Source organism: Oncorhynchus mykiss, chromosome 16 (genome assembly GCF_057628025.1).
Source record: "Oncorhynchus mykiss isolate SJ-2025 chromosome 16, ASM5762802v1, whole genome shotgun sequence".
Lineage (NCBI taxonomy): Eukaryota > Metazoa > Chordata > Actinopteri > Salmoniformes > Salmonidae > Oncorhynchus > Oncorhynchus mykiss.
In genome coordinates this window covers 79,351,104-79,369,906 of record NC_143037.1, presented here as the reverse complement: position 1 = coordinate 79,369,906, position 18,803 = coordinate 79,351,104, and the positions used below count along the sequence as shown (strand labels likewise).

General features: G+C 47.0%; 1 protein-coding gene across 3 annotated transcripts in view; it reads right to left on the bottom strand.

Moving 5' to 3' along the window:
- LOC110491185 (CXXC-type zinc finger protein 1) overlaps positions 1-18,803 on the bottom strand; it is a 35,669-nt gene that overhangs the window by 1,162 nt on the left and 15,704 nt on the right. For 2 of the 3 annotated variants that reach the window (XM_090204044.1, XM_090204045.1), the window contains exons 9-14: positions 5,618-5,825; positions 4,244-4,357; positions 4,112-4,161; positions 2,168-2,264; positions 1,401-1,553; positions 385-527 (exon numbers count right to left, since the gene is read on the bottom strand). In XM_090204044.1, the coding sequence (XP_090060170.1) occupies positions 385-527; positions 1,401-1,553; positions 2,168-2,264; positions 4,112-4,161; positions 4,244-4,357; positions 5,618-5,825 (765 nt within the window). Of the gene's footprint in view, positions 1-62; positions 528-1,400; positions 1,554-2,167; positions 2,265-4,111; positions 4,162-4,243; positions 4,358-5,617; positions 5,826-18,803 lie in introns of all 3 variants that reach the window. The other variant, XR_016487560.1, reaches the window with a different exon arrangement.

Below are 18,803 nucleotides of genomic sequence, written 5' to 3'. Positions count from 1 at the left end.
AGTCTGTCTTTTTGTATCTGCCTCTGTGCATCTGCCCTTGGAGGTGCTGAGGTCCAGGTTACCGGGTCGTGGTGACAGGTTGTCATGGTGACAGGGTCTTGGTGGTCAAGGTGTAGTCATGGTAACGGCTTGGTTCAATCTGTCCTCGAAGGTGGGTTCGGAGGTCGGGATTGTGGTGACTGGGCCACCGCCAGGGTCGTGGTGTTGAGGGTCTTGTGGGGGGGGGTGTCTATCTGTCCTGAGGAGATGCAGAGGCTCGTGATCGGGGGGGGGGGGGGTTGGTCCTCTACATATCCTTGACGGTACGTAAGTCAGTAGTAACCATAGGAGGTCCGTGGTCAGGGGATAGTTCAAGGGTCATGGGCAGGAGGATTGGGGGTCTACCTATCCTTGGCGGTGCGGAGGTCGGTGGTAACAGGGTCGTGCTGGATGGTCTGGTGCAGCATGAGGGCCAGGAGACCTGCTCTATTGGTCATGGCTGTTCGGACGTTCCTCTCCTGCTCAAAGAGCTCGTCCAGCTTGTACCACTGGACAAGAGGAGAGGGGACGAAGAAGAGGGGACGAAGGAGAGGACAAGAGGAGAAGGGACGAAGGAGAGGACAAGCGGAGAGGGGACGAAGGAGAGGACAAGAGGAGAGGGGACGAAGGAGAGGACAAGAGGAGAGGGGACGAAAGAGAGGGGACGAAGGAGAGGACAAGAAGAGAGGGGACGAAGGAGAGGGGACGAAGGCGAGGACAAGAGGAGAGGGGACGAAGGAGAGGGGACGAAGGAGAGGACAAGAGGAGAGGGGACGAAAGAGATGACAAGAGGCGAGGGGACGAAGGAGAGGGGACGAAGGAGAGGACAAGAGGAGAGGGGACGAAGGAGAGGGGACGAAGGAGAGGACAAGAGGAGAGGGGACGAAGGAGAGGGGACGAAGGAGAGGACAAGAGGAGAGAGGACGAAGGAGAGGACAAGAGGAGAGGGGACGAAGGAGAGGGGACGAAGGAGAGGACAAGAGGAGAGGGGACGAAGGAGAGGGGACGAAGGAGAGGACAAGTGGAGAGGGGACGAAGGAGAGAGGACAAGTGGAGAGGGGACGAAGGAGAGGGGACGAAGGAGAGAGGACAAGTGGAGAGGGGACGAAGGAGAGGGGACGAAGGAGAGGACAAGAGGAGAGGGGACGAAGGAGAGGACAAGAGGAGAGGGGACGAAGGAGAGGACAAGAGGAGAGGGGACGAAGGAGAGGACAAGAGGAGAGGGGATGAAGGAGAGGACAAGAGGAGAGGGGACGAAGGAGAGGACAAGTCATATGAGAGAATAAACAGTTAACATGATGACTAAAAAGGGCCTGAAATGTGGACTACATATGAGAGACTGACTTAACGTAACCTAGCTATATGATTATTATGACACTGACCACTCGGACTCTCTCCAGGTCCACCTCAGCCCTCCTCAGTTTCTCCCAGCAGTAATGCTTGTTACACTTGCGCTTCGACACCCGGCAGTACTCTCCTGTGGGCTGGAAGACGTCTCTCACCAGGGGACAGCCACACACCTCATCCACAGTAACCTGGAAGGAGACAGGGCTCAGGTGGGAGGGACCACTGAAACATAACGGTCGTGGAGTCATAAAGTGTTATTGAATGGAATAAAAATGCTAAATGGCGTATATTGTTCTGAAGATTATGTGTAGGATCAAGGCTTATAAATAGATGAGAAGGTGAGAGAAACCTACCTTGGAGTCTAAACCTACCTTGGGTTCTGAACCTACCTTGGGTTCTGAACCTACCTTGGGTTCTAAACCTACCTTGGGTTCTATACCTACCTTGGGTTCTATACCTACCTTGGGTTCTATACCTACCTTGGAGTCTAAACCTACCTTGGAGTCTAAACCTACCTTGGAGTCTATACCTACCTTGGAGTCTATACCTACCTTGGAGTCTATACCTACCTTGGAGTCTAAACCTACCTTGGAGTCTAAACCTACCTTGGAGTCTAAACCTACCTTGGAGTCTAAACCTACCTTGGAGTCTAAACATACCTTGTGGTCTCTAGAGTGTTCAGGACACAACACCTGCAGTCTCTTGCAGTAGGTTTTACTCTGAGGGTTGCTATGACAGCTATTAATGTGTTATGAAGGGTATGTGTAGGTTGTTATAAGTCTACCTTAGGGTCTAAACCTACCTTAGGGTCTCTAGAGTGTTCAGGACACAACACCTGCAGTCTCTTACAGTAGGTTTTACTCTGAGGGTTGTATACGTCACAGAACAGTCTGGTTGCACTGCGGAGAGAGACAAGACAGAAAATAAACAACTAACTAACTCAAGTAAATAACACTCTCATTTCCTACTCACTACTTTACTATGAGTGTGATTTATACACTGAGTATATCAAACAGTGACAACTCTTTAAACTACAGTCCTGGCCAAAGGTTTGAGAATGACACAAATATACATTTTCACAAAGTCTGCTGCCTCAGTCTGGTGTCATGATGGCAATTTGCATATACTCCAGAATGTAATGAAGAGTGATCAGATGAATTGCAAAGTCCCTCTTTGCCATGCAAATTAACTGAATCCCCAAAAAAAACATTTCCACTGCAATTCAGCCCTGCAACAAAAGGACCAGCTGACGTCATGTCAGTGATTCTCTCGTTAACACAGGTGTGAGTGTTGACGAAAGGACAAGGCTTGAGATCACTCTGTCATGCTGATTGAGTTCGAATAACAGACTGGAAGCTTCAAAAGGATTCATTGTTCTTCCTCTGTCAACCATGGTTACCTGCAAGGAAACACGTGCCGTCATCATTGCTTTGCACAAAAAGGGCTTCACAGGCAAGGATATTGCTGCCAGTAAGATTGCACCTAAATGAACCATTTATCGGATCATCAAGAACTTCAAGGAAAGCGGTTCAGTTGTGAAGAAGGCTTCAGGGCGCCCAACGAAGTCCAGCCAGCGCCAGGACCGTCTCCTAAAGTTGATTCAGCTGCGGGATCTGGGCATCACCAGTACAGAGCTTGCTCAGGAATGGCAGCAGGCAGGTGTGAGTGCATCTGCACGCACAGTGAGGCAAAGACTTTTGAAGGATAGCCTGGTGTCAAAAAGAGCCACAAAGAAGCCACTTCTCTCCAGGAAAAACATCAGGGACAGACTGATATTCTGCAAAAGGTACAGGGATTGGGCTGCTGAGGACTGGGGTAAAGTCATTTTCTCTGATGAATCCTCTTTCCGATTTTCTTGGGGCATCCGGAAAAAAGCTTGTCCGGAGAAGACAGAGCGCGGTTTGCAGAGGTCTTGAAAAAGAAGGGTCAACACTACAAATATTGACTCTTTGCATCAACTTCATGTAATTGTCAATAAAAGCCTTTGACACTTATGAAATGCTTGTAATTATACTTCAGTATTCCATAGTAACATCTGACAAAAATATCTAAAGACACTGAAGCAGCAAACTTTGTGGAAATTAATATTTGTGTCATTCTCAAAACTTTTGGCCACGACTGTACTACAACTAGTTTTATGGTTGTAGTATTAACATTCATGGTTGTTCCCATTAACATTCATGGTTGTTCCCATTAACAATCACCCATATTAGCATATTACCTATTTGATTTCAAACGTCACATTTCTTTCGTACAGGCTACTGATCTTAATGAACGATATCAGTCAAATACCTGAGACCAGTGGTAGGTGTAGATCACGTCCCAGCTCTACTGTGATATGTGGTTGTCCCACCTAGCTATCTGAATATGAATATACTAACTACTGTGATATGTGGTTGTCCCACCTAGCTATCTGAATATACTAACTACTGTGATATGTGGTTGTCCCACCTAGCTATCTGAATATACTAACTACTGTGATATGTGGTTGTCTCACCTAGCTATCTGAATATACTAACTACTGTGATATGTGGTTGTCCCACCTAGCTATCTGAATATGAATATACTAACTACTGTGATATGTGGTTGTCTCACCTAGCTATCTGTATATGAATATACTAAATGTATGTCCCTGTGGATAAATGACTAGAATGTAAATGTAAAGCTATAACAATTTTCCATCAATTTCATTGACATTTGGTGTCAGTCGTAGGTATGTGATGTTGCCGGTGGGATTGGTCCTTACCCTTCGATGCGTGTGGGGTACATGGAGCCGAAGGAGGTCTGGCTCTCGTACTGCACAAGGAAAACAACACATTTAATACAACACCATTTTATTACAACACATTGCTGCTCAATGTGTTTTTGACCTACTGACCTTAGCGTAGCATCTCTCCATGTGTCTTAGCGCCACCTTGGGGTTGACGGGGTGACTGCAGGACACGCAGAATATCTGCAGGTCTGTATCTGTGTCCCCTTCTGCCTCATTCACCTAAAAAAGAGCAACAAATAAATAAAACAAAGTGAAACGAATCAACAAATAATAACTCAGAATGGAAGGGCTTTTGAGGCTGTGTATGAGACTGTGTATGAGGCTGTGTATGAGGCTGTGTTTGAGGCTGTGTATGAGGCTGTGTTTGAGGCTGTGTTTGAGGCTGTGTATGAGGCTGTGTTTGAGGCTGTGTATGAGGCTGTGTATGAGGCTGTGTTTGAGGCTGTGTATGAGGCTGTGTATGAGGCTGTGTATGAGGCTGTGTATGAGGCTGTGTATGAGGCTGTGTTTGAGGCTGTGTATGAGGCTGTGTTTGAGGCTGTGTATGAGGCTGTGTATGAGGCTGTGTTTGAGGCTGTGTTTGAGGCTGTGTATGAGGCTGTGTATGAGGCTGTGTATGAGGCTGTGTATGAGGCTGTGTTTGAGGCTGTGTATGAGGCTGTGTTTGAGGCTGTGTATGAGGCTGTGTATGAGGCTGTGTATGAGGCTGTGTTTGAGGCTGTGTTTGAGGCTGTGTATGAGGCTGTGTATGAGGCTGTGTATGAGGCTGTGTATGAGGCTGTGTTTGAGGCTGTGTTTGAGGCTGTGTATGAGGCTGTGTTTGAGGCTGTGTTTGAGGCTGTGTTTGAGGCTGTGTTTGAGGCTGTGTATGAGGCTGTGTTTGAGGCTGTGTTTGAGGCTGTGTTTGAGGCTGTGTTTGAGGCTGTGTATGAGGCTGTGTTTGAGGCTGTGTATGAGGCTGTGTATGAGGCTGTGTATGAGGCTGTGTATGAGGCTGTGTTTGAGACTGTGTTTGAGGCTGTGTATGAGGCTGTGTATGAGGCTGTGTATGAGGCTGTGTTTGAGGCTGTGTATGAGGCTGTGTATGAGGCTGTGTTTGAGGCTGTGTATGAGGCTGTGTTTGAGGCTGTGTATGAGGCTGTGTTTGAGGCTGTGTATGAGGCTGTGTATGAGGCTGTGTATGAGGCTGTGTTTGAGGCTGTGTATGAGGCTGTGTATGAGGCTGTGTATGAGGCTGTGTATGAGGCTGTGTATGAGGCTGTGTTTGAGGCTGTGTATGAGACTGTGTTTGAGGCTGTGTTTGAGGCTGTGTTTGAGGCTGTGTATGAGGCTGTGTTTGAGGCTGTGTTTGAGGCTGTGTTTGAGGCTGTGTTTGAGGCTGTGTTTGAGGCTGTGTGTGAGGCTGTGTATGAGGCCGTGTATGAGGCTGTGTTTGTGACTGTGTATGAGGCCGTCTCTCTCTCTCTCTCTCTCTCTCACCTCTTCGTCCTGTTGCACCACCTGTTGCTTAGCCTTGGCGATGATCCCCTCCAGCTCGTGGAAGCGTTTCTCCATGTCCGTGAGTCTCAGGCGGGCTGACTGCTGATCTCTCCTGATTCGCTCCAGCAGCTTCTTGCCCTGCTCCTCAGCTATACAGGGAGACTGCTGCCACTGCTGTATCCTCTGAGGCAAGATCTCATAGATACGACTGGTGGGGACAGAGAGAGACAGAGAGTTAGAGAGAGAAAGAGAACGCAATAGAGATGGAGAGAGAATCCATGGAATCTAACCACTTCTGGGAAAATTGGAAAACACTAAACAAACAACAATATGAATAGTTATTTATCCAAAATGGAGATGTACGCTGCCCTACCAAGCAAAAAGGCAGTAACTGCTCACAGCGTGGAACTTTGTCTCCCTTGGTTTCTCAGTAACCTTATGCAGTTACTGCTAACATGATCCCCCATTTTCTCCAAAACACAACACAATAGAGGCAGGATACTTGTCCACGTGATTAAGCATGTATTTAATGTAGCAAAAATTACATTAACTAATTTTCGACCAAATGAGCAGTTACTGCCTTTTTGCTTGGTAGGGCAGTATGGATAAACCGCTTCTCCAATCTGTTTTGGCTCTATAACAAAGAACAAACAGCAAAAACATATACATGATCAAATACAAATCTTAGAATCAACTATTTAAGACTACCAGAACCCACTGGATTCTCCAATTACATTGAATGAGTTACAGGACAAAATGAAAACCCTCCAACCCAAAAAGGCCTGTGGTGTTGATGGTATCCTTAATGAAATGATAAAATATACAGACAACAAATTCCAATTGGCTATACTTAAACTCTTTAACATCATTCTTAGCTCTGGTATCTTCCTCAATATTTGGAACCAAGGACTGATCACCACAAATTTGAGCCCAATAACTACTGTGGGATATGCATATGCATCAACAGCAACCTTGGGTAAATCCTCTGCATTACCATGATCAGCAGAAACCTACATTTCCTCTGTGAAATTTGTTGTTGTTGTTTTTTTATTACCAAATTACCATATGACAGACCACGTATTCACCCTGCACACCCTAATTGACTTTTCATGCTTTGTTGATTTCAAAAAGGTTACTGACTCAATTTGGGTCTGCTTTATAAATATAAATAGTGGTGTTGGGTAAAAAAAACAACTACATTATAAAATCAAACTGTTTAAAATTGGCAAAAAACATAGATTTATTTTCCACAGGGAGAGAGCTAGAGAGCTTCCTACTGCTTGAGCTATGTTGTTGATGTAAATTGAGAAGAGCGTGTGGCCTAGGATCAAGCCTTGGGGTACCCCCTTGGTGACAGGCAGAGGCTGAGACAGCAGATGTTCTGACTTTATACACTGCACTCTTTGAGAGAGGTAGTTAGCAAACCAGGCCAAAGACCCCTCAGAGATACCAATACTCATTAGCCGGCCCACAAGAATGGAATGGTCTACCGTATCAAAAGCTTTGGCCAAGTCGATAAAAATAGCAGCACAACATTGCTTAGAATCAAGGGCAAACCAGGCCAAGGACCCTGGGGTGGCAGGTAGCCTAGTGGTTAGAGCGTTGGACTAATAACCGGAAGGTTGCAAGATCGAATCCCCTGAGCTGACAAGGTAAGACTCTGTTGTTCTGCCCCTGAACATGGCACTGAACTAGGCCGTCATTGAAAATAAGAATTTGTTCTTAACTGACTTGCCTAGTTAAATAAAAGGTATAAAAAAATGAGTCAAGGGCAATGGTGACATAATTTAGGACATTTAAGGTTGCAGTGACACATCCATAACTTGAGCAGAAACCAGATTGCGTACCAGAGAGAATAATATAGACATCAAGAAATGCCAGTCAGTTGATTATTGACAAGTATTTCCAACATTTTTGATAAACAGGGAAAAATAGAAATAGGCCTCTAACAGTTAGGATCAGCTTGATCTCCCCCTTTAAATAAAGGATGAACTGTGGCTGCCTTCCAAGCAATGGGAACCTCCCCAGAGAGGAGAGACAGGTTTAAAAGGGTCAGAGATGGGCTTGGCGATGATAGGGGCAGCAACCTTTAAGAAGAAAAGGGTCTAAACCATCTGACCCAGATGTTTTAGGTTTAACATCTCGGACTCAGTTATTGCCTGCAGGGAGAAACTTTGTAGCGGGGGAAAAGAGGGAGAAGCATCAGGCTGTAGCGGTATTTATTAGAGAGGGGTAAAGAAAGCTTTTGTTCGGGCGCCAGGCAGGTATTAACCATGCCGAAAGGAAAAGAGTAGAATAGAGAGAACCACTACCAGACCCACACACATCAGCAGAAGAGACTACCTAGAGTGTAGCCTGTTTACCAGATAGCCAGTGGAGAGAAAAGAGAATACACACCATATAAAACCCACATCACAGCACAGGGGTAACCCAAACAAGAATACCTCATACAATAATACTAATACTAATAATGGCAGAGCAATTCAACAGCAACTTCATACAAGAACGAACCCAGTCATCAACATAGGATTTGCAATAATCTGTATTATTTTCTAGTAGATGAGTGCAGAGGGTATGAATGTGGGGGGTGTTCATCGACACAACAAAGGCCTTAAAAATGTCCAGTCTTCTCGGCCACATGTCATTAGTACATCTCAATACAGTTCACATAACAATACACAATTGGCAAGCAACCTCCCTTTTAACTAAAATGTCCAAATACTTCAGGCAGGGCAATAATAGTCCAGCTCTAATGCACTTCAATGGGAAGTGCATTGGAAAAATAGAGAGTCTGTTTCAGGGTAAAGCACTGGAACGATAGAGGGAAGAGAAAAAGAGAAAGAGAACAAGAGAGATCTTAGCTGTGGTCTTCAGGTGTACTGTCTGACTGTCCGATGGTTTGTTGGTTTGTATGTTAAAGCTTCGCAACAATGTTGCTACTAATCCATGCGATCCATAACGGGCGTGGTTCCAAACTAAAACAACCACGACCTAGAGCGATTACACCGATGATTGAGTTAAATACTCTATAAACTACACACGCTGAACACAAACAAAACTTCTGCAGCACAGCACACACAATCAAACTGTCGCGCCACCAAAGAGCCCCTCCCCAAAGAGCTGAACGAGCTCTCTTTATATTCTTCTTCCTTACTGCTCATGCGCTCTTAAAGTGGCAGTGCACGGTGAAGGCTCTGTGCAGATTTCGCCACACTCCTCCCCCCATGAAAAAACAATGCCTGTAGAAACAGAGAGGATGCAGGCTTTGACAGGTTCATGTTCCTGCTACACAAAACCAGGGAAGTCCTCCTCATCAGAGTCCTCCACGAAGAGGTCCTGCAGGTGTTGCTTTTGCCTGCGATCCAGCTCTTCTGCCGTAGGGTAGCAGGGCTTTAGGTCAACAACATGCACTGTCCTGACATCTTCCCCAGTGTCCTCCAAACAGACCAAGTAGTTCACTGGTCCCAACTGCTGCACTACACGGTATGGACCTTTCCATCTCGAAGCTAGCTTGGCAGTGAACTTCTTAGATGCCTTTGACAGATGATGTGAACGTACCCAGACACGAGACTGGGGTGGAAAACACACGTCTCGTCTATGTTTGTCATAGTTTCTCAGCTGTCGTTGTTTGGCTTTGGTTTTGCTGGCCTCCACTCTGGCTAGCAAGGTGTGGTGGTGTTGTACGGCATCAAACGCTGGGCAGTCAGGTGAAACATTCAAACTTTGCAAGACCCTGTCCATCGGACCTTTTAGTGGTCTTCCCAGGTGGAGTTCGGCGGGAGTGACCCCAGAAGTCTCCTGCACGGCAGAGTTCAGTGCAAAGCGAAATTCTGGAAGATGCTGATCCCACCTTGTGTGCTGATCCCCCACGAATGAAGCAATCATCCCCTTCAGGGTTCGGTTTACCCTCTCGGTCAGGTTGGTCTGAGGATGGTAGGCTGTGGTCAGCTTGGCAATTACACCCCAGTAGGTACAGAGCTCTTTGTATATTCCTGATATGAACTGCGGACCTCGGTCAGAGAGGATTTGGTCGGGAATTCCGAATCTGGTAAAAACCTCCCTTCGCAGAATTAGAGCAATGGCTGATGCAGTGGCTTTGCGGAGGGGAAACAACTCCACCCAGTGTGTGTAGTAGTCCACTACCACCAATAAAAATTCATTCCGTGTCCCCCGGCTGGGAGGAAAAGGTCCCATGAGGTCAATTCCCAACATTTCATTTGGATGGTTCACCACGGTCTGCTGCATTTTCCCAGCAGGTCTGCCAATGTCTGGTTTGTATTTCTGGCAGACTTCACACTGCTGTACAAACTTCCGGGTATCAACCCACATGCCTGGCCAGTAAACCACCTCTTGTAGTCTTCGATAAGTTTTAAAAACTCCAAGATGGCCACTCATGGGATTGGCATGATAAGCTTGGATTATCTGGTCACACAATGTAGAGGGAATGAAGACGCGATAATGGGTGCTGTGTATTCCATCTCCTCTTGGAGTTTTTCGATACACTTTATCCTGAATTATGCTATACTTATCATTGAAGCGACTCTTGGAGTCTTCTTCAGACAGACTCTTGTGGATCACCATGATGGCAGCATCCTTCTGCTGTGCTCTCCATACACTCTCATCATCCAGAGGAAAGGAATCATCCAGACATTTAGCGGTAGTATAGGTACTGCACAAGGGAGGACAAACATTGGCAGTCTCTGTAATCCGAGAAAGGGCATCTGGTACAACGTTCAGTTTTCCTTTGCGATACTCAATGATGAAGTCAAACTTCTGCAGTCTGATAGACCAGCGAATAAGACGGCTGTTGGTCTTGCCTGATGCCAGAACCCACTGCAGAGCAGCATGGTCTGTGACAACGGTGAAGATCTTTGCCTCCAAGTAGTAGCTCCATTTCTCCAAAGCCCAGACCACAGCGAGGCATTCCCTTTCAGTCGTTGAATAATTCCTCTCGGCTGAATTAAGGGTGCGACTTGCATAGGCAAGAACTTCTTCTGTTCCAAGTCCTGTTTGTTGAGCCAAGACTGCTCCAAGTCCTGTTTGACTTGCATCCGTGTACACAATGAAATGAGCATTCAGGTTAGGATGTCCAAGCACTGGAGGAGTAATTAGACTGTTTTTGAGTGCTTCAAATGCACCTTGGCATGCAGGGGTCCATTGGAATTTCACACCTTTCTTCTTAAGGTGATTGAGGGGTTCGGCTACCTTTGAAAAGTCAGGCACAAACCTGTGGTACCATCCAGCCATACCCAGAAACCGCTGAACAGCCTTGAGGGATGTGGGAATTGGGAATTCCTGCACGGCTGCAACTTTGGCTGGATCTGCATGGATACCTTCAGCATTAACCACATGACCAAGGAACTTGAGTTCTGGCAGACAGAAACGACACTTCTTCAAGTTCAAGGTCAAACCTGCAGCCTTTAGTCTGTCGAAGACGGACTGAATGTCTTGCAGATGATCCGCAACAGAGGAGGAGTAGATTATGATGTCATCCAGATAAACAAGACAATTTTTACCCCTCAGATCTCCCAGGACAGTCTCCATCAACCTTTGGAAGGTTGCTGGAGCATTCTTCAAACCAAAAGGCATGACTTTGAAGGAGTACAAACCAGCAGGGGTGACAAAGGCCGTCTTGTCTTGACTAGCGTGATCCATTGACACCTGCCAATAGCCACTGTTCAGATCCAGATTACTAAAGATGGATGCTCCTGCCAGAGATTCCAGTATGTCATTTATGTTTGGTAGAGTGTAGGCATCGCTTTCTGTTATGGCATTCGGCTTCCTGTAGTCCACACAGAATCGATATCCACCATCTTTCTTAGGAATCAGGACAACCGGAGAAGCCCATCCGGAAAAAGAAGGTTCCACAATTCCATTCTCCAACATGCTTTTGAGCTGTTCATTGAGAATTGCCAGTTTGGCGGGGGACAGCCTGTAGGGACGCTGCTTAATGGGGACCTCATGCCGGGTATAGATTTTATGTTTGAAGACGGTTGTACGGCCGAGTGTAAGAGTACAGACCTCACTGTTCACGTCCAACATCTGGGATAGCTGCCACCTTTCATCATCCGACAGACATGCCTGTTCCACCGCTTGTTTGATGTAGAAATCAGCATCAGGTTCGCTTTTGCTCTCGGATAGAAGGGGGGGTACGGCGGTAATCAGGGTGATAGTTGGGTTCTCAGACTTCACTGGTGGAACATGTTTTTGTCTTTGTCTCTTTATATTTTCTCTGTCTCTGACTTGACCTTGTCCGGACTCTGCATAATGTAGCAGGCTCCAACCTGAAATCAGTGCATTACCAGGTTGAAATGGATGAGGCTGAGAATAGTCAGAGTGCAGCCGATAGGAGGGTTCGGACATCGAGATGGTCAGTCCACTGAAGAACAGGAAGTCTAGGCCAAGGACTACAGCAAATGCAAGGCTTGAATCTGCAAGAATTGCCACAGGAAGGTTAATAGTCTCACCATGCAGTTGTATTATTATACTAATCCAGCCCAAGGGAGTGGTAGGTTCTCCATTGGCCAAGTACAATGGTCCCTCCTCCCATGTTCGTAGCTCCTCATGAGGTAATGCCATGTTCTGCCACAGGGCCTCTTGCATCAGGGTGTAAGATGCCCCTGTGTCGATTATGGCCTTCCCTCTCCAGTTCCTAACAGTCAGAGGAACCAATAGTTGTTGCGGAATAGGAATAAGACCGCTAGCTGTGCTGTCTAAAGGCTTCATGGTGGGCATTAAGGCTGACCCAATTGTATGCAAGCCACCACGCCTGTCTAGACTTTCAGTCTTCGGTCCTTTCCGACCTTTTCCTGAATCCTGACGCTGGACATAGAGCGGGCAAGAATCTGGAGGATGTTGGACTTTACACCTCCAACACATAACTGGACTTTTGTCCTGGATCTTGGGTACAAATATCTGAGACGGTTTAGCCCCAGGAGAGTTATTGGTATACTGGGATGAGGGAACCGGGTTTTTAGTTTGGAGGTGGCGCTTCCAGTCCTTCTCAAACTGAGTCCCAAGCCGCACCAGATCATCCACATTTTGCACACGTTCTCGAAGTTGACTAGCAAGGCGGGGAACCATGTTCTTAAGAAGGAGTTTGACCATCTCCTGCTCAGTAATGTCAGCCTTCCATCTTCTACATAGAACTCGATAGGAGAAGGCAAAGTCCCGTATTGGCTCTGCTTCACCCTGGACTCTGTTACGAACACGTTCCGCCAGTTCATCCCCATAGTCCTCTGAGAGGACGGCTAAGAGGAATATTTTTTGAAACTCCTCCCAGGTTGACACATGTTCACGGGCTATCTCCCACCAGTCTCTTGCTGTACCATGGAGAACACTGCGGAGGGTGGCCAGAACCTCCAAGTCAGTAAGGGGCCGGATAGAAAGAAAATCATTACACTTAGATAAGAAAAACAGTGGATCAACATCATCTTCTGGGCTGCCAAAAGTGGGGAAAAGTAGTTTGATAGGGAGGGAGCGCTCTAGAGGAGGCATGACAGTGGCAGCGGGAGTTCTGTTGTTTAACAGTATCTTCAGAGGGGTTTTTGTAGTACTACCTGTTCCTATTACCTTACTGGCCAAGCCAGTGGCAGAGGTAAAACCTGAGGGCGGTGCAGAAGATTTGTCCAGAAGGGAAAAGCACTGCATTACCTCCTGGTGCAGCCCTTCCAGTTGAAGGTCTGTGGCCTTCTGTGCTTTTTCCATCTCATTAACGGTGTCCTTTTGAGTCTGTTCAATCAAAAATCGTAGTTCCCCTGTGAGAGAGTTCTTCATGTCCTCCATAACTTCCTTCAGATAAGAACACACTCCCTTCACAACAGAGGCTGACTCCTCTGCTCTCCGTTTTTGTTCGTCCTCAAGAAAGAGTATGACTTGATGATGGTTAGTTTCCATTTGTGTTTTGAACCGGTGCAGTTTTCCTTGAATATCCTGCTTCAGAGAATCTTGTAAATATTTCTGTCTCTGAACAATTTGTTGTTGGTTTTCCTCCATTTGACAGGGAAGGTAATCCAACCTCCTCTGCATATCTGTCTGATGAGCCTCCACACATTCACTGAGTTTGCGAATGGCATTCTCCTGCATTGTCAAACTATGATTGGTGTGTGTCCATTGATGTTCCAGTTGTCCAGGGATCACAGAGACACCTCTCCCAGTCTCTCTGGACAGGGTAACCGGAAGGGTTTGAGGGGAGGGTAATGGTGGAGATGTTATAGGTGAGCCAGAAACCTGGGGATTAGGGTCAGTGCTATCCAACTCCATTAGTTCATTAAGTCCTTCCACAATGAAAGAATCCCGAACATGATTACCATCAGGTGTGTCCACATTGACACAGTATGGGGTTCCAACAAAAGACATGATTCAACCTTGTGTGGATGGTGTCATGGGTGTTTCTCTTCAAGTCCCTGTTCGGGCGCCAATTCTGTAGCGGTATTTATTAGAGAGGGGTAAAGAAAGCTTTTGTTCGGGCGCCAGGCAGGTATTAACCATGCCGAAAGGAAAAGAGTAGAATAGAGAGAACCACTACCAGACCCACACACATCAGCAGAAGAGACTACCTAGAGTGTAGCCTGTTTACCAGATAGCCAGTGGAGAGAAAAGAGAATACACACCATATAAAACCCACATCACAGCACAGGGGTAACCCAAACAAGAATACCTCATACAATAATACTAATACTAATAATGGCAGAGCAATTCAACAGCAACTTCATACAAGAACGAACCCAGTCATCAACATAGGATTTGCAATAATCTGTATTATTTTCTAGTAGATGAGTGCAGAGGGTATGAATGTGGGGGGTGTTCATCGACACAACAAAGGCCTTAAAAATGTCCAGTCTTCTCGGCCACATGTCATTAGTACATCTCAATACAGTTCACATAACAATACACAATTGGCAAGCAACCAGCCAGAGCTGCCAGTCTGCAAGGAGCTGCCAGTCTGCAAGGAGCTGCCAGTCTGCAAGGAGCAGCCAGAGCTGCCAGTCAGTATAGAGCAGCCAGAGCTGCCAGTCATCATAGAGCAGCCAGTCTGCAAGGAGCTGCCAGTCTGCAAGGAGCCGCCAGAGCTGCCTGTCTGCAGGATGCCGCCAAAGCTGCCAGTCTGCAAGGAGCCGCCAGAGCTGCCAGTCTGCAAGGAGCCGCCAGAGCTGCCAGTCTGCAAGGAGCCGCCAGAGCTGCCAGTTAGCATGGAGCAGCCAGAGCTGTCAGTCAGCATGGAGCAGCCAGTTAGCATGGAGCAGCCAGAGCTGCCAGTCAGCATGGAGCAGCCAGTCAGCATGGAGCAGCCAGAGCTGCCAGTCAGCATGGAGCAGCCAGTCAGCATGGAGCAGCCAGAGCTGCCAGTCATCATGGAGCAGCCAGTCAGCATGGAGCAGCCAGAGCTGCCAGTCGACCAGACTCTTCCAGATCTGTCAGTCGACCAGACTCTTCCAGATCTGCCAGTCGACCAGACTCTTCCAGATCTGCCAGTCGACCAGACTCTTCCAGATCTGCCAGTCGACCAGACTCTTCCAGATCTGCCAGTCGACCAGACTCTTCCAGATCTGCCAGTCGACCAGACTCTTCCAGATCTGCCAGTCGACCAGACTCTTCCAGATCTGCCAGTCGACCAGACTCTTCCAGATCTGCCAGTCGACCAGACTCTTCCAGATCTGCCAGTCGACCAGACTCTTCCAGATCTGCCAGTCGACCAGACTCTTCCAGATCTGCCAGTCGACCAGACTCTTCCAGATCTGCCATTCGACCAGACTCTTCCAGATCTGCCAGTCGACCAGACTCTTCCAGATCTGCCAGTCGACCAGACTCTTCCAGATCTGCCAGTCGACCAGACTCTTCCAGATCTGCCAGTCGACCAGACTCTTCCAGATCTGCCAGTCGACCAGACTCTTCCAGATCTGCCAGTCGACCAGACTCTTCCAGATCTGCCAGTCGACCAGACTCTTCCAGATCTGCCAGTCAGCCAGGATCTGCCGAAACCGCCAGCCAGCCAGGATCTGGTAGATTCATCAACCTGCCTGAGCTTCCCCTCAGTCCCGAGCTGCCTCAGTCCCGAGCTGCCCCTCAGTCCCGATCTGCTCCTCAGTCCAGTGGGGTTCTGGGTGAGGACTACTAGGCCATGGTCGGCGGCGAGGGTGGACTATCCAGGGACGCGAGGAGAAGGGACTAAGACATTGATTGAGTGGGGTCCACGTCCCGCGCCGGAGCCGCCACCATGGACAGACGCCCACCCGGACCCTCCCTATTGTTTTGAGGTGCGTTCGGGATTCCGCACCTTAGGGGGGGGGTTCTGTCACACCCTGGTCAAAGTATTTTGTGTTTATCTTTATTTATTTGGTCAGGCCAGGGTGTGGCATGGGTTTTTGTATGTGGTGTGTATGTATGGGGATTGTAGCTAGTGGGGTGTTCTAGCTAAGTCTATGGCTGTCTGAAGTGGTTCTCAATCAGAGGCAGGTGTTTATCGTTGTCTCTGATTGGGAACCATATTTAGGCAGCCATATTCTTTGAGTTTGTCGTGGGTGATTGTCCTTAGTGTCATTGTTCTGTGTTAGGTTCCACAAGTATAGGCTGTTTTGGTTTTCGTTAAGTTTATTGTATTGATTCGTGTTTTACGTTTGTTCATTAAAACATGGATCGCAATCTACACGCTGCATTTTGGTCCGACTCTCCTTCTCACGAAGAAAACCGTTACACTCCCTTTTAACTAAAATGTCCAAATACTTCAGGCAGGGCAATAATAGTCCAGCTCTAATGCACTTCAATGGGAAGTGCATTGGAAAAATAGAGAGTCTGTTTCAGGGTAAAGCACTGGAACGATAGAGGGAAGAGAAAAAGAGAAAGAGAACAAGAGAGATCTTAGCTGTGGTCTTCAGGCGTGCAGGTGTACTGTCTGACTGTCCGATGGTTTGTTGGTTTGTATGTTAAAGCTTCGCAACAATGTTGCTACTAATCCATGCGATCCATAACGGGCGTGGTTCCAAACTAAAACAACCACGACCTAGAGCGATTACACCGATGATTGAGTTAAATACTCTATAAACTACACACGCTGAACACAAACAAAACTTCTGCAGCACAGCACACACAATCAAACTGTCGCGCCACCAAAGAGCCCCTCCCCAAAGAGCTGAACGAGCTCTCTTTATATTCTTCTTCCTTACTGCTCATGCGCTCTTAAAGTGGCAGTGCACGGTGAAGGCTCTGTGCAGATTTCGCCACAAGGCCTAGTCGCATTAGAAGGGGTGAGAGATGAGGAAATGTTGGATGGGCAAGGAGGCATGGCTGAGTCAAATAGGAATCCTGACTTAATGAAGTGGTGATTAAAGAGCTCAGCCATGTGCTTCTAGTCAGTAACAACCACATCATCAACATTAAGGGACAACGGCATCTGGGAGGAGGAGGGTTTATTCTCCAGGTCTTTAACTGTTTTCCAGAACTTCTTGGGGTTAGACCCACAGAGAGAGAGCTGCTCCTTAAAGTAACAAACTTTGGCCTTCCGGATCACCTGAGTGCACTTATTTCACATTTGCCTGAACAAGAGCCAGTCAGCCAGAGTATGCGTGTGCCGAGCGATTTGCCAAATGCAATTGTTGAGGTGGAGTAACTCCGCCAGATCAAGGTCGAACCAGGGGCTGAACCTGTTTTTAATTCTCATTTTCTTTATGGGCGTGTATTTGTTAATGAAAAGAAGGTCCAAGCGTCTTCGACAGAGGGGATCAAGCTGATTGTATACCAATATACAGAGGCCAGGTCATGAAGGAAGGCTTACTCATTGAAGTTTTTTAGAGAGTGTCTATAACAAGTCAGGACAGGTTGTTTCACTGAGCAGCCATTACGAACACAGGCTGTAAAACAGTGATCACTAAGGTTATTACAGAAAACACCACACTGATAACTATCAGGATTATTTGTGAGGATGACATCGAGGAGAGTAGCCTTTTCTGGGTGTTTGGAGTCCTACCTTGTGGAATTGTTAACAATCTGAGAAATATTTAGGGAGTCCCATGGCTTTAGGATTTGGTCAGGTGGTTTAAGCATGTCTCAGTTTAGGACACCTAGCAGGACAAATTCAGACTTAGTGTAAGGGGCCAGGAGAGAGTTTAGGGCAGGCAGGGTACAGGCCGGTGCTGATGGAGGACGATAACACCCAGCAACAGTCAACAAAGAGCTATTTGAAAGTTTAATGCTTAAAACCAGCAAATCAAATTGTCTGGGGACAGATTTGGTGGAGACAACCGAGCACTGAAGGTGTTCCTTGGTAAAGATTGTCACTCCCCCACCTTTGGAAGATCTGTCTTGTCAAAAAAGATGTTCAAAACACTCTTCCTTAACTATGTCTCAGTAATTCCCAAAACATCTGGATTGGAGCTGTGAACCCACACTTTCAATTGGTCCATTTTTAGGTAACACTGCCATAGGCTAGGTCATGGAACTGCCATAGGCTAGGTCATGGAACTGCCATAGGCTTGGTCACGAAACTGCCATAGGCTTGGTCACGAAACTGCCATAGGCTAGGTCACGAAACTGCCATGGGCTAGGTCACGGAACTACCGTAGACTAGGTCACGGAACTGCCATAAGCTGGGTCACAGAACTGCCATAGACTAGGTCAAGGAACTGCCATAGACTAGGTCATGGAACTACCATAGACTAGGTCAGGGAACTGCCATAGGCTAGGTCATGGAACTACCATAGGCTAGGTCATGGAACTACCATAGGCTAGGTCATGGAACTACCATAGACTAGGTCATGGAACTACCATAGACTAGGTCATGGAACTACCGTAGACTAGGTCAGGCAATAAAGATACTATGTGCTCTGAAAAAAGGAAAAAGCAGACATTGAGCTATTACAAGAGACACACCTCTGTGATGCCGAACATGCAGAACTTGGGTGGGACAGGTGTATTTCTCATGTTTCAAATCAAACAGTAGAGGTACAGCCATACTTATCCATAAGAATGTTCCATTCATAATTGACAAAAACATATCTGATCCGGAGGGGAGATTTATTTTAAAAACTGGGTCATTGTATGGGCAACTAATTACTATCTTAAATACATATGCACATAACACAGATACCCCTGCTTTCATGTCCATAACACCTACTCTCGTATAGTAGCGTACATTTTTATCCCAAAGATTTTCAGCAATTCTGCCACTTGTACACTCGGACCCATAGCACTT